This window comes from Callithrix jacchus, chromosome 2 (genome assembly GCF_049354715.1).
Source record: "Callithrix jacchus isolate 240 chromosome 2, calJac240_pri, whole genome shotgun sequence".
Classification (NCBI taxonomy): domain Eukaryota; kingdom Metazoa; phylum Chordata; class Mammalia; order Primates; family Cebidae; genus Callithrix; species Callithrix jacchus.
The window spans coordinates 71,510,486-71,526,602 of record NC_133503.1 but is presented as its reverse complement, the minus strand read 5'-3'; the positions used below and the strand labels follow the sequence as shown (position 1 = coordinate 71,526,602).

Here is a 16,117-nt window from a genome sequence, read left to right as displayed (position 1 = left end):
GACAGTCCAACTCTGTCACCCAGGCTGGAGTGCAGTGGCACAATTTTGGCTCACTGCAACCTCCGCCTCCTGAGTTCAAGTGATTTTCCTGCCTCAGCCTCCCAAGTTGCTGGGATTACAGGCATGTGCCACCACACCAGGCTAATTTTTTATATTTTTGGTAAAGACGGGGTTTCACCCATGTTAGCCAGGCTGGTCTCCAACTTCTGAGCTCAGGTGATCCATCCACCCCCGTCTCCTAAAGTGCTAGGATTACAGGTGTGGGCCTCTGCATCTAGCCTCTCTGTTGTTTTTTGAGTGCCCTTAGCCTTGAGCTTACCTACATTGCGTTCAAAGAAAGGCAACGCCTTTAGGGAGAACTTAGACGCTGTCTCTTCTTATGCCTTGCCTCTCCCCTCCTAGGCAAAATTTCTCAGTGTCTGCTCCATCCTGGGTGATGGGGACAATGGTCCACTTTCTCAGAGTGACACCCTTGCTTGATGAGTGGATTGGGTGGGGACTGTAGCCTCTGATCTTCCTGGCTTGCGTCTTCCAGCATGGAATTTCCACCCTGAGGGAGCTGGAGCCAGCGTGACCAGGGACCCAGTGTTCTCAGACTGAAGCGCCTAGGGCAGAATCTCCACTCTGCAATGGAGGGCTGAGTGGAGGAGGGGGCTCAGGCCTCTCAGCTGCACTCCCTCTCGGGATTTAGCTTCTAACACAGAGCTGGGCCATGGGGAAAGAGATGCTGGCAGCCTGCTCCTCCCCTGGAGATATGGCAGCCTTGCCTGGGAGCTTTGTGTTGTTGGCTGCACCCACCTGACATGGAGCTTTTGTCACTCTGAGCTGAGAGTGAGGAGTGAAGAAGTGGTAATAGTTCAAATATCATAGTGCTCGCTGTTCTCACTGAGCTTTAGAAGATTTTTCTTGAATCAGTTTTTCTTCATTTGCTGTATGCTTTTAAGACAGTTTCTGGAGGCTTAAAAAAATCATTTATACCCCGTGCACTCGTTTTGCTGGGAAGGGATCCATGGGGCTCCCTTTGCTCCTCTCCTGTGCCTGCTTTTTGAGATTCCTGCTCCTGATGCTCGGCAAATACCCTTCATCCTCACTGCCCCTGGAGCTTCCCAGGCTCTCCCTCTCTGGGGCCCCAGCCCCAGCCCCAGGGTGTTTCCTCCTCTGGTAGCTGCATGTGTCTGGGATCTTATTATTTTGGAGGAATGTCACATTTGAGAGAGACCTGCCTTTCACTGTGTGTGTACTCCCCTTTCCCGTTTTCCTGCTTATTTCTCCAGGTACAGAGCTCTCTTGCTAGGCTGTACGCCCTCTCAGATTTGGGAGCTCTACCCCACCCCTTATAATGATTTACTGTACTTCTTGGTTGTAAAATGTTTGAGTGGTTTTTTTTTTGGAGGGGGTTGGGGGAGACAGGGTCTCGCTCTATCACTCGGGCTGGAGTTCAGTGGCACAATTATAGCTCACTGCAGTCTTGAACTCCTGGGCTCAAGTGATCCCCCTGCCTTGGCCTCCCAAGTAGCTGGGACTATAGGTGTGCACCACTATGCCTGGCTAGTTTTTAAATTTTTTGTAGAGACAAGGTCTCAGTATGTTGCCCAGGCTGGTCTTGAACTCCTGGCCTCAAGCTATCCTCCTGCCTTGGCCTCCCAAAGTGCTGGGTTTACAGGCATAAGCCACCATGCCCAGCTTAAAATCTAAAAAAAAATCAAAGTACTACTTAAAAAATAATTTATAGTGTTAAAAGGCTTTTAACAAAAGCTACCATTCCCACTCCCCCTTCCTTCCTTTCCTGTTTTCTGTTCCCCAGAGGCACTCTGTGGTAAGGGTCAGGACAGTCATGCCTGCCAGCTCTCTCTCCGTTTGGGTTTCTCCTGGAGCTCTGTTCTCCCACTGGCTTTCATGTGCTGGGGTGCTGATGAGAGGCTGTCTCCCAGGACTTCCTGTTCTTTCCCTGTGTTGGGTCCTGTGACTGCTGACCCACATCATCTTTCTTGGTTTATTTCCTCATTTTGGTGGCACATATCTTGCTCAGGAACATAATCCTGATGCTAAGTGTTGGCAAGGATTTGTGGGACCCCTGAACCATGCTGGTGGGAGCATGTGCTGGTCTGTCCATTATGGAGTGGGGGTGCCTTTCCACATCAGTACATGAAGCATCCTTATTACAGCTGCAGAGTATTCAATGGGGAGGTTAACAGTGATGTATTTTCCTGGCTTCCTATTTACAGACATGGGTTGTTTTCAATCTTTTGCCGTCAAACACTGCTGCGGCTAATAGCTGTATGCAGACTTCACTGGAAGGTGCATAAGGGTGAAGGGAAGATCATTTGCTAGAGGTGACATTGCCATGTCACGGCATTCACATATTTGTGATTTTGATGACAACTGCCAAATCCATTTCCATGCAAGAGCATCAGTTTTCAGTCCAAACAGCAATGACAAGTGCTTGTTGCCCCAGCTGTGCTTCAAAACATTACAGTTATTTTTCTGTCAATCTAAGAGGTAAAAATGGCATATCAATGTGGTCTTCTTTTAGGTAATTGGAACATGTCAATCACCATGAGCATCTTCTTACTTGTTCAAGCTATGTACACTTCCTCTTCTGTGAACCGTTTCTTACGTATTTTTCCTTTGGATAGTTGGTCTTCCCATTTGCTTTGGAATCATCTTTAGGCAGACTTTCATTCCCAACATTTCACTGGAATTCCCTCTTTTGAGGTCACTTTTGATGTCCACATTGCCCAACCCATGGGCCAGTTCCTGGTTCTTACTGACTCTCAGCATCATGTGATGCTGTTTCTTGGCTGCTGCTTCTTGAGTCGTTCTTTAACAACCTCTGTCTTTTCCGTGGTTTCCTTTTTACTTCCAGAAACTCTTTCTCAATGCCCTTGACGGATTTTCCTTATTTCTTCAACCTCTAAACATTTGAATTTCCAGGGCTCAGTTACCTTCTTTCTGGGTGTTACCCCATAGATACTTCATCCAGGTCTTCAGTAGCCGCTTGGCAGGTCTGCGAAGGGTCTCCATGTGTAAGGTCGAACGATCAACTATAAGGACACGTTCTAGATGAAGAGGTTGTCTAGGAGTGCTAATGGCTCTTGATTTAAACCAAACTGTGGTCTAAATTGCCGTATTTCATTTATTTTTATTTTTATTTTTTGAGACAGGGTCTTACTCTGCTACACAGACTGGAGTGCAGTGATGAAATCATAGCTCACTGCAGCCTCGACCTCTCAGGCTCAAGTGATCCTCCCACCTCAGCTTTCCAAGAGGCTGGGAGCTCAGGTATGTGCCATTACCACCACACCTGGCTCATTTTTAAATTTTCTATAGAGATGGAGTCTCACTCCATCTCTTGCCCAGGTTGGTCTTGAGCATCTGGGCTCAAGTGATTCACATATCTCAGCCTCCCAAAGTGCTGGGATTACAGGCATGAGCTATCATGCCTGGCCTTTGTTTAGATTTTAATCCAGATGGGTAAATCATTATTTAAATAGTGGGGTGCAGCTGTCCACAAAAGCAAGAGGAGCGAGTAATTCGTTGAGAAGCTTCTGCCTGCTATGAGCCACTAGTCTGTATTTATTTATTTATTTTTAAGACAGAGTCTTGCTCTATCTCCAGGCTGGAGTGCAGTGGTGTGATCTTGGCTCACTGTAACCTCTGCCTCCTGGGTTCCAGCGATTCTTCCACCTCAGCCTCTGAATAGCTGTGATTACAGGCATAAATCACCGCACCCAGCTAATTTTTTGCATTTTTTAGTAGAGATGGGGTTTCACCATGTTGGTCAGGCTGGTCTCAAACTCCTGGCCTCAAGTCAGGCCTGCCTGCCTTGGCCTCCCAAAGTGCTGGGATTACAGGTGTAAGCCACCACGCCTGGCTGATGAACTAGTCTTTCTTACTGTCCCACCGGCCCCTTGCTGTCAGCCATCCTGCATAAGGCCAGGAGCACACACCCATGTCCCACTGAGGCTGCAAGAAAGGGTTCAGGCTCCTGCTGACCGGGGTCCTTCAACTGGGCTCTCCAGGTGCTGGGCTGGGCTGAGGAGCAAATCTACATGCTGGCACAGGAGCTGGAATATGGAGGCCATTTGTGACATCTCCATTATGCAAATAATGTGCTGATCTCAGGTGTTTTGGCTTAGTTTAGGTTGTAAAAGTGGAAGTGTTGGGTCAAAAGCTATCAGAGATCTAAAACTGACCATGTTACTGCCACCCCCGCAAAACTCTTCAGTGGTTCCTCCAGAGCTTTTGGGGTAAACTTCAGGCCCCTTGGTCTGTCCCATGGGGTTCTTCACCGTTGGCCTCTGCTGGTCTTTCCTGCCATTGCCCATGACTCTCCGCCCCTGACACATGGGATTTCTTTGTCGTCCTTTGCTGAACTGCTGTCAGCTTGCCCACTTGGTAAAGGTCTGTTTGTCTGTAGTGGGGGGTAGCTTATGCCTCAGATCCTTTCATTTCCACTTAAACATCCCACCTCTCTGGTCCTACCTGGAGGCCCAGGGTGGGATACTGAAGAAGATGGTGTCAGGCACCCCACCCAGCAACAGGCAAGGGCCTCACTGTGGTTGGGGGTCTCTCATCATGCCTTTCAGAGTTTCCCTGTTGGATCCATCTCCTGGCTTAGGGCCTCAGGACCCCAACCTGAGTCCTGGAGAGTGAAAATGGAGCCCTTTTCACGAAGACACTGTGCAGTGGGCTGTGAACCAAGCAGCCTGGAAGCGTGGGGATGGAGGGTGGCATGATAGGGAGTGAGGCCCGCTTTTCTCTACTGCTGGGTACAAGGCATGGCTTCATCAGCAGGGCCCATGGTATGGGGGTTGGCAGGTGCAGGTGGGGAGCTGGGCAGTGGTAGATTTTGTCTTGAGCATGAATGAGACAGTGCAGAGTTCTCCTGAAACACCGGGGGACACAAGAGGGACCTTGTGTCAGGGACCTGCAAAAGAGGAGGGGGCAGGAGCAGAGGAAAGATGCATGTCGTCATGAGTGTGACAATGGGAAACTCAGGTGGTCAGCAGAAGTCCCTCTGCTCCTTGGCATGGTTAGAAGCAGAGTTGTGGAGGTGATGGACCCTGCAAGCCTGGCCTCCCCATGCTGTTCTCCATGAGCAGTTGCTTAGCCTTTCTGAGCCTCTGTTTCTCCACTTGTCAAGGGGGATAGTGACAGCACTTACCTGTCGGGGTTTGTTAGGCTGTAGGTGAAGTGCTGGCCTGAGTCTCGGTGTTGTGGGGAAGAATTTGAGTTTCCGGGTGTGAAGTATGAGCTTCCAGCAGGGGCACGTCCCAACTGGGGCTCTTGACTGAGAACCCAGATGCTCACCTCCTTGACCCATGGGTGGGTGAGTGAGTGGTTGAGAGCTAGAAACTGGGGAGGGGATTGCTTGGAGGGTGCTGTGGGTGCATGGGACACTTCCAAGGGGTGAAGTGGTTACCCCTCCTGGAGAACCTTTCAGGAGCCCTGCAGGGTTGGGAGATGCAGAGGCCTGAGATCTGAGGCCTGCTTGAGGGATCTGAAGATGAGGGGCCATGTCAGTGTTTGTTAATGTGTCCCTGAGTTGTTAGGGAAGGGGACTGTGACAGTCCCTGGGACAGCCCTACTCACACCTTTGAGGTTATCTGGGGCTCTGCTCTGGGTGGCTGCATGGGCTTTGCAGAGGGCTGGATGTGGCTGGATTCCCAGACTAAGTTGCTGGCCATGATGGAGATGCCTGCTGTGGTCTAATGCTGGTGCCCCTGAGTTCCTGTGTTGAAACTGAATCCCCAATGTGAGGGTATGAAGAGGTGGGGCCTTTTGGGAAGTGGTTAAGTCATGCGGGTTCTGCCCTTGTGAATGGGCTTAGTGCCCTCATAAGAGGGGCTGGAGGCAGCTGCACACCCCTTCCATGTGAGAGCACGCAGATGGCACCACCTGTGAGGAGCCAGACACTGAATCCTCCGGTGTCTTGATCTTGGACTTCCCAGTCCCCGGAGCTGTGAGCAGTGCATTCTCATTGTTTATAAATTGCCCAGCCTCAGGTATTCTGTTACAGCAGCTGGAACCAAGACACCATTTCCCAAGGAACTGCTTAGGGTGGGGGACAGTCCCCAGTGATGCAGTGATCGGGAGCAGGGGTTTCAGAGAACCCATGGGTCCACCATGTGAGAATGAATTGATTTAGAACCCCAGTCAGTCCCAGGGCCTCTGAGGCAAGCCCCAGTCAGGGAAGAATCTTCGCGTCTGCAGACTCCACCCCACCCCAGCTCCCTCTCTGGAGAAGAAGCCTAGGTGCTGAAAGAGAGCCCATGGCCAGGCCCCGCCTGGCGCTTGCTGTTCGGCTGAGCAGTACTAGGGGTTCGCATCACCTGGTGCCATGCTGAGCTCAGGGGCATTAGTCCTGGGCACCACCTGTGCCGCTGACACTTGCCCCAAAGGCACACGCCCTGCCCTGTGGAGCCTCTGGGGGCCATCCCAGCTGGCCGGACATGACACTGAAGCCAGGACTAGAGAAGGACAAAAGACACCTCTTCAGGGAAGGGCCATGAGCCCCAAATGAGGCCAAGGAGCAGACCATGTGGCTATGAGCAAGGCTTCCCTGGGCTCCGAGGCTGCACCTTGAGAAGGCACACCATGCTGCCTGGGGTGTCTGGGCAGGTCCTCTGAGGGAGCTCACGCCCTCTGGCCACACCAGGGCCTGGCACCCAGCAGCTGCTCGGAGGGGTGCAGAGCTGGGCTGAAGGCCCCTTGGAGGATCCTGAGGCATAAATGTGCTCAGCCCGAGCTCCGAGCCCTGCCTTCTCCACAGGGCTGGCTATGGGCTGTCTCCTTCCCTCCTGCCCCATAGACTCCCCTGCCAGAGCTGGGAGCACTCAGCTTCACCTGGCCATCCTCCTGATACCCATCCTGTGCTGGGCCACTGGGGGGCTGCTGTCAGGAATCATTTCTGGGAGATGGGCCCAGCATCTGAGGCTGCAGCTCTGACTGGACTGACAAGACAGGGAACAGCATGTCAGGCAGTGGGAACAGCATGCTGGTGTGGCCAGGAGGCAGGGATAGTCCCTGCTGACCTCAGGACAGGGCTTTTCTAATATTGCCCAAGGGGCGCCAGGGACTGAGGGTGTCAGGTAGGGATAGGGTGAGAAGGTGAGTCTAGCCAGCTTCTGGAACCCCCAAAACTCCTTGGGTTTGGCCCCCAGGGCTCTGCCCAGGCCCTGCAGGAGCCCTACCCCAAACTCTCCACACTACTTGCCCTCCCCAAGGTCTCAGATGGAAGGAGTGGGCTGGGGTGGTGCAGGGCGGATTCTGCTTAGCCCTGATGTGCAGGCCTCCCTGTCTCTGCCGGGTCCTTCTAGAGCCTTGCTATGGTCCTGGCTCACCAGGCAGAATCCCTGAGTTCGCTGAGGCACCAGGGCTGCTGGTGGCCCTGTCTCTGCCTGTTCCCCAGATAGGACCCAAGTCCAGGTCAACCAAGTCTGGTGCTGAGTGGGACCCCACCACTAAGGGGCCTGACATGGCCTGGAGCTGGCCAGTGTAGGTCAGTGTACCCCAGTGCCCCTGACCCAGCCCATCCACCACCCAGCAGGCCCTGACCAAGAAAGAGGGTGTACATTGTACTCTCCGACTTCTTGGCTAGATGACCTTGTCACGTGTCAGATGGGGTCGCAGATGTTCCCTGGCCCACAGCCTGCTGGCTCAGTTTGTGAGGGGCTGGAAACAGACTGGGTGGGCTGAGGGGGTTTTGTTGGCTTCTTCATGCCCTGCTCTGCACAAGGGGCCCCAGAACAGGCAAAGCTGTGGGTATCCCTCACCAAAGGTTAACTGAGCATCCACCATGCACCAGGCTCTGTGAGCAAGACATGGGGTCTCTGGATGGGAAACAGGAAACGGACACCTGGTCCCATGCTGAACTGTGGCTACGGCATTCCCAGAGCTGAGTTGAAAACCTGCCAGGCATCCTGGCCAAAGGTCATTTCAGGCTGGCGAGTCAGAGGCATGGGTGGACATGGATAAGCAGGGTATACGGGTGTGTTTATAGCAACTAAAGTTTACAGGGGGCTGGGCTTTACAGCAACTAAAGTTCATAGCAGGACTGCCGTGTACACATTGTAACTCTGTGTGTCCAGTGTCCTGCTGACCCGTTCCACAGCTGTCACCAGAAAGCTATCCCCTGAGGCCAGCAGCATCCAGGAAGGGGGTACCTGGGGCTGCAGAGACAAGCTCATCGGCAGGGCAGGGCAGGGGCCCATGGGCAGAATGGCAGTGGCTGCCGGTGGGCTCGGAGCTGGTGCAGGCATCTCACATGGCACCGTGATGCCTGCTGTGGTTGCAGAAGTTCCCAAGCCACCTGATAACAGACTGTGGGTATTGGCCAAAGTGGTACGTCACTGAGCAAGGTCTTGAGCTTGCAGTGGCCCGACCCTCTGAGGCAGTGCTGTGTCCTTGCCGAGGATGGACAGACTGACCAGTCACATGACCCCATGGTCCTGAAGGCAGGATGTCCCCAAGGCATGTGCCACCCACACGTCTGGAGGCCCTGGGCCCTGCCAGGGCTGAAGTCCCACAAAAGGTCTCCTGTGCCCATATGGCCACTGTGGGAGGTGTCAGGCCACAGGGTTGGCGTTTGCAAAGTAGTGAGGTGCTCCCCCGCCTCTGCCCGCTGGGCCATCTGAGGCAGGGCTGTAGACGGCTTCTGCAGGCTCCATCTCTTCCTCCTCCCTCAGTTCAGCACGTTTCATGTCTTCCCCAAAATAGAAGATCTGCAGATTTAAGCATGCCGGACAGCTGTGAGAGCCTGGAGCTCCTCACCCTGGTTAGACTGTTCTCCAGCACAGCCACCTTCTCAGTGTGCTGAGGAGAGCCAGCCTCCTGCCCCAGAGGGGTGTTTTGCAAGTCCCTGTGGCTCAGCCCTCAAAGTACATTGCTATGGATCATTTCTGACCGCCACTCGGATGTGTTAACATGCCAAACAAGAAGGAGGTGGGGTGTGCGCCCCACTCTCTGGCATAAAAATATGGACTGGGAGTCCCTGTTCCTGGGATGTGCATCTTGACTGCCCACAGAGGCAGCCACCAGCTCAGCCTCTTCTCATCCCCATGACTGTGGCTTGATTCTGCTCCCACCTCACTGTGGGCTGCCCAGGCTCCCAGGAGGCTGATGACCTGGTATCTCTGAAGCCGGCCTTGACCTGGTTGGTCCCAAGCAGCCCTCAGGCCCCATCTCCGCACAAAGACTCACCTTAGAGATTTCCATCTCTCTTTTTCTGTTTGGTTCTCTGGGCTTTCACTTTCATAAGAAGCCAAATAAAGACCTAGACAGAAAATGAAGTGAAATTTCACAATTATGGTTGATAATAGCCTGTTCTACACCCAGAGCCTGACCTGCTTTTTGCTTTAAAATTACACTTCTTGTTTGGGAATAAGTATAGATCCAATGTGGCTATAAGAAATAATGCAGAGATTCTGTGGACCCATCACCCACATTCCCCCAGTGATAACCATGTGCAAAACTAGAGTAGTGTGTATCACAGCCAGGACACTGACGCCACACAGTTGGGACACAGAGCATTTCCATTCCACCAAGGGCTTGGTCACCAGAGACCCCACGTGCTGCCCTCTGACGGCCACACGCACTCACCTCCCACCCAATCTCTTTCCTAAGGTCTGGCAACCACCAATCTATTCTCCTTTCTGTATTTTATCATTTCAAGGATGTTCTATAAACAGGTCATATGGGATATGATGCGATTGGCCTGCATTCCTGGGCACAACTCTGGGTATGTGTCCACCCTGAAGCGCACACCAATTGCTGAAGAGCACGTGGTGTGGATGGACCGCAGTTAGTTTAACCACTCGTCCTCTGAAGGACTTCCAGGGTGTGTTTCTAGTTTTTGGCTATAACAAATAGAGCTGCTATAAACATTCGTTTATGGGCTTTTGCTTTTATGTGAAACTCACTTCAAATGATGTATAAATATGAGTCTTCAGTTCTCTAGAACTGCCCAAGAATGCAATAGCAGGGTGATATAATAGTGGCATATTTGGAATAAGAAGCTCTTTGTCTAGTCCTATATTCTGAGGATTATCTCTTGCTTTTCCCTGCTAAAAGTTGTACAGCTTTATACTGTACATTTCAGTCTGTGATTCATGTTGAGCTAATTATTTGTATAAGGTGTGAGGCTTGGGCTGGGGTTCATGTTTTGCTCTGTGGATGTCTGGATGCTCCGGCATTGAAGGGCTAGCTTTCCTCCGTTGAATTTTTTTTTTTTTTGGGTCAAAAATCACCTGGTATATTTGTGTGGGTCTCTTTCTGGGTTCTCTGTTCTGTTCCATTGATCCATGCATCCATCCCTCCCCTAATACTGTGCTGTCTTGATGACTGTAGCTATATAATATCAGCCTTAACATCAGGTAGACTCATTCCTCCCACTAATCCTTTTCAAGATTGTTTTAGCAATTATAGTTCCTTTGCCTTCCATACAAATTTTAGGAGAATCTCATCTCTATCTTACAAAGAGTCTTGCTGGGATTAGGATAGGAATTGCATTAAATCTGTACTTAAATTCTGGGAGGACAATTAATACCTTTGCTATGCAGTCCTCCTGTTCATAAACATCCATTTATCTACATGTTCCTTGATTTCTTTCATCAGCATTGAGTAATTTTTAGCCTACACATGCTGTGCATGCTTCGTTAGATTACACCTACATATTTCATGTTTGAGGGGTTGGAAATGGTATTATAATTTTAGTTTCAGTGTGCACATGTTTATTGTTCATATGTAGAAACACGGTTGATTTTTGCATGTGTGTCTTGTATTCTGCAACCTTGCTGAAGTCCCTTATTAGTTCTAGGAGTTTTTGTAGATTCCTTGGAATTTTTTTTTCATCATCATCTGCAATTAGGAACAGTGTTAATCATTCTTTCTGATCTGTGTGCTATTTCCTGTTCTTGCCTTATTGCACTAACTAGATCTTCCATCACTGTGTTGACTAAGAGTGGGGAAGAGTGAACATATATTCCTGTTATTGGTCTTAGGAGGAAAGCATTAAATCTTCCACTATTAAATATAAAGTTCACAGAAGGATTTCTGTAGATGCAACTTACCATGCTGATAAATTCCCTTCTATTACAATTTTCTGAGAGTTTTCACCATAAATGTGTGTAGAAATTTGTCAAATGCCTTTTCTGCATTGATTAATATAATCATGTGTCTTTTCTTCTTTAGCTGTTTAGTAGAGTGAATTATACTGATTGAATTTCACATATTGAACAGCTTCCCATCCTTGGAATGAACCCACTTAGTCATGATGTATAATTATTTTTATATACTGCTGAGCTCTATTTGCTTATTTTGTTAAGGATTCTTGTGTCTACATTCATGAGGAATATTGGTCTATATTTTCTTTTTTTTGGTACTGTCTTTGGTTTTAGTATCAGGGTAATACTGGTGCCATGGTTTGAATGTTTGTGCCCCTGAAAAATTCATTTTAAATTTTTCAAAATGATTTTTGAAAAATTGTAATCCCTAACGCAACACTATTAACTAACAGGCGGAGTCTTCAGGAGGCGATTACATCATAAGGGTTCCACCCTCACAGATGGGATTGGTGCCCTTGTAAAAGGGCTGGAAGGAGCCACTCTGGTCCCTTTTTGCCCATCTGCCATATGAGGACACAGCACTTGCCCCTTCTGCTATGTGAGGACACAGCAAGAAGGCTCCACCTTGGAAGCAGAGAGCAGCTTCCGGAATTGTAGGAAAGAATTTTTTTTTTAACTCAGTGGTAAGAAAATCTCTGTTGTTTATAAATTACCCAGTCTAAGGTACTTGGTTATGGCAGTTCAAACTGACTAAGACAACTGGCTTCATAAAATGAATTGGGAGGCTTCCTCCTCTTCCACTTTCTGGAAGAGATGGTGCAGCATTGGTGTTAATTCTTTAAGCATTTGGTAGAAATCTCCAGTGTAACCATTTGAGCTTGGAGACTTCATTTTTGCGAGTCTTAAAATAAATTCAATTTACTGAACAGTTACAGGACTATTTAAATGATCTCTTTTATGTCAAATTGTGGTAATTTGTGTTTTTTGAGGAATTAATCCATTTCATTTAAATTGTCAAATTCATGTGTGGAGTTGTTTGTCATATTCCTTATTATCTTTTCAATGTCTGTAGTCATTAGTGATATCCTGTTTTACTCCTGGTACAGTAGTCCCCTATTATCTGTGGGGGATACATTCTAAGTCTTCTGTGGCTGCCTGAAACTGCAGATAGTACAGAACCCTGTATATACTCGCCTTGGATCCCTTTTCCATCTTAACTAAGCACTCATCAGGCGATATGGCCATAACTTTTGCAGTTTGAGATGCAATGGCAAAACTAGCAAGAATTTCTTTCTTCAAAATTTCATGGATAAGTTTGTTCCTACCGTAGATCTTAGCAGTCTCAGCATACAATATTTTCCCCCTTAATTTGAGAACTTTCACCTCATCTTTCTTAATTATTATTTTTAGATTGATTCCTGGGTGGATCACCTCATCATTTAAAGGAAGCATTTTATAGCTTCTCTTTGGCATATCTGAATTGCCTGCATCACTACTCATGTACTTTGGGGCCATTAAGAAGTAAAAGAGGCTGGGCACGGTGGCTCATGCCTGTAATCACAGCACTTTGGGTGGCCGAAGCTGGCAGATCATTTGAAGTCAGGAGTTTGAGACCAGCCTGGCCAACATGGTGAAACCCTGTCTCTACAAAAATTAACTGGGCATGGTGGCTCATGCCTGTAATCCCAGCTACTTGGGTGGCTGAGGCAGGAGAATCACTTGAACCTGGAAGGCACAGGTTGCAGTGACCTGATATTGCACCACTGCACTCCAGCCTGGAGCATGGGTGACAGAGCAAGACTCTGTCTCAAAAAAAAAGAAGAGTAAAATAGGGGTTACCTGAACGCAAGCACAGTGACACTGTGACAGTTGATCTGATAACTGAGATGGCTACTAAATGACTAAACGGCCAGCACAAATACCACACAAATGCTGGACAAAGGGATGATTCATGTCCCAGGAGGAACAAAGTGGGATGACATGTGTTTTCATCACACTACTTAGAATGGTGCATAATTCAAACCTTATGAATTGTTTATTTCTGGAATTTTCCATTTAATACGTTCAGGTCACGGTTGACTGAGGATAAATACAGATAAGGGGGACTACTATACTAGTAATTTTTGTCTTTTCTTTGTCAAGAGATTCTTTGCTAAATGGCAGCAATTTTATGGTTCTTTTCAAAGAAGCAGCCCTTTGATTAACTTCATTGTTTTACTGCTTACGGTTTCATTGATTTCTGCTCTTATTTCCTCCTTTCTGCTGGCTTTGAGTTTATTTTGCTCCTCTTTTTCTAGATTCTTGATGTAGAAACTTAGATTATTGATTTGAAACTTTCCCTTTTTTCTAGTGTGTGCATTTGGTGCTATAAAATTCCTTCTCAGTCCTGCTTTAGCTGTCCCACAAATTTGATTGTATTTTCAGTCTGTTCAATTATTTGTTTAATTTCCCTTGAGCCTCTCTGACCCATGGATTATTCAGAGGTGTGTCATTTGATTTCTAAATGTTTGAAGAGTTTTCTGTTTTCTGATGCTACTGACGTAAAATTTAATCTCACTGTGGTTGAAGAATGCAGTGTGTATGATTTCGATTACTTTAAATTTGTGGCAGCTTGTTTTATGGCTCAGGGTATGGTATATCTTGGTTTATATTCTGGGGACAATCTTTTGTTGTTGTTGTTTGTTTGAGATGGAGTCTCACTCTGTTACCCAGGCTGGAGTGCAGTGGCGTGATCTTGGCTCACTGCAACCTCTGCTTCCTGGGTCCAAGTGATTCTCCTGCCTCAGCCTCCCAAATAGCTGGGACTACAGGCACGTGCCACCACACCCAGCTAATTTCTTTGTATTTTTAGTAGAGGTGGGGTTTTACCGTGTTAGCCAGGATGGTTTCAATCTCCTGACCTTGTGATCTGCTTGCCTCAGCCTCCCAAAGTGCTGAGATTACAGGTGTGAGCCACTGTGCCTGGCCTCTGGGGACAATTTTTTAAAATGGTGTTCTGCTGCACTTGTATGTATGCTTAGTACATGTTGTATGTTCAGTAAATGTTGATTAGATCCTGTTGTTTGGTGATATTGTTGAGTTCTTTGCTGATTTTCTGTCTAGTTGTTCTATCAAATGTTAAGAGAAGGGTGTTGATGTCTTCAATTGTAATTGTGGGTTTGTTATTTCTCCTTTCAGTTTGATCAGCCTTTGCTTTAATGAATTTTTCAGCTGTGTTGTTTGGTGGATACATAGCTAGGATTGCTATATCTTGGAGACTGAACCTATTATTAATATATAATGTCCTTCTTTGTTTCTGGTAATTTTCTTTCTTCTAAGGTGTACTTTATCTGAAATTAATATTGCTATTCCTTTCTTCTAATTAATATTAGCATGCTTTATCTTTTCTTCTCTTTTTTACTTATCAAAATGTCTCTATCATTATATTTGAAGTGAGTTTCTTATAGATAGCATATAGTTGAAACATTTAAAAAAATGACTTCGTCAATTTCTTTTACTTGGTATATTTAGACCATTTACATTTAATGTAATTATTTATATATTAGGACTTAAGTCAGTCTTTCTATTTTTTGTTTTCTTTTTGTTCTGTGTTTCGTTCTCTGTTTTGTTTTTCTTGTCTTCCTGTGGTTTACCTGACCAGCTTTTAGAATTCTATTTTGATTTATCTATAATTAATTCCTGAAGGATATTTTCACAGTATATAGGATTCTGGCTTGACAGTTCTTTTTTTTTTTTTTTCCAATTGAAAAATGTGCCACTGTCTTCTGGCCTCATGGTTTCTGATGAGAAATTTGACATCATTCATTCAAACTGTTTTTCCCCCCATAGGTAAAGTGTCATTTCTCTCTCAGTGCTTCCAATATTTAAAAAAAAATTTTTAAATTATTATTATTTTTGAGACAGAGTCTCACTCTGTCACCTGGGCTGGAGTGCAGTGGCATAATCTTGGCTCACTGCAACCTTTGCCTTCCAGATTAAATCGATTCTTGTGCCTCAACCACCCAAGTAGTTGGGATTATAAGCATGTGCCACCACAGCTTGTATTTGTAGTAGAGACGAGGTTTTGCCATGTTGGTCAGACTGGTCTCAAACTCCTGGCCTCAACCAATCCACCTGACTCAGCCTCCCAAAGTGCTGAGATTATTACAGTGTGAGCCATTGAGCCTGGACTCAAGATTTGTTTCTTTTTCTTCAGTTTTCAGAAGTTTAACTACAATGGGTCTTAGTATGGGTTTCTTTGGTCTTTCCTTTTTGGGATCATTTAGCTCTTGAATTTTATGTCTTATGTTTATGTTTTTTCCGACTCTGGGAACTTTTAGCCATTATTTCTGTGAGTACTTTTTCAGTCCTGCCCTCTTTTTCCTCTCCTCCACAGACTCTGATGACGAGTATGGGATCTTGGTTATAATCCCACAGGTCCCTGAAACTATGTTTCAGTCTATTTTCTCCCTGTTGTTCAGATTGTATAATTTCTATTGTCCTATCTTTCAGTTCAAGGATTTTTTTTCCTCCGCCTTCTTTATTCTGCTGTTAAGCCCATTCACTCAGTTTTCCAACTCAATTATTGTATTTTTCAGTTCTAAACTCAAACTCCCATTGGCTCTTCCTTACAGCTTCTGGTTTTGTTGTTGTTGTTTTTTCTGAGACTTTCTATATTTTCATTTGCTTCAATGAGATTCAAGGCTAATTGCCAGTGGGCTCTGCCAGGGAAGCCTGGAGCTGAGGTCAGGGCCAGGTTTTTGCGAGGGGCTGTAACTCACTCAGGTGGGGTTCAGTACATCCTAGGTCTCCTACCTTCTTCCACTTTTTTTGGATTGTGGGAGGGACAGAAGGAAGAGACAGTCAAAACGGAAGATACTTCTCTCTAATAGGGCTCCAGGAGGGCCATGGTTTTGTCTGTGTTAACTTCCAGATTGCTGTCTGGCACACAGCAGTCTCTGAAGACATATGGTTGACTAAAGGAGTGATTAAAATGCCCCCTTCTTTTTTCTCTGTCTGCCCTGAAACTACTCTCTGTCTCTCCTCATGTGTCTTTGGCTCATCTTAATGCC

At 47.1% G+C, this 16,117-nt stretch overlaps 1 protein-coding gene across 5 annotated transcripts in view; it reads right to left on the bottom strand.

Moving 5' to 3' along the window:
• Window positions 1-7,977: 7,977 nt before the first annotated feature.
• Window positions 7,978-16,117, bottom strand: part of RASGEF1C (RasGEF domain family member 1C) — a 107,716-nt gene continuing 99,576 nt past the window's right edge. For all 5 annotated transcript variants that reach the window (XM_035290732.3, XM_035290731.3, XM_078365806.1 and 2 more), the window contains 2 exons: window positions 9,205-9,277; window positions 7,978-8,726 (listed from right to left, as the gene is read on the bottom strand). In XM_035290732.3, coding sequence (XP_035146623.1) covers window positions 8,702-8,726; window positions 9,205-9,277 — 98 coding nt within the window. In that variant the 3' untranslated portion in view covers window positions 7,978-8,701. The remainder of the gene's footprint in view (window positions 8,727-9,204; window positions 9,278-16,117) is intronic.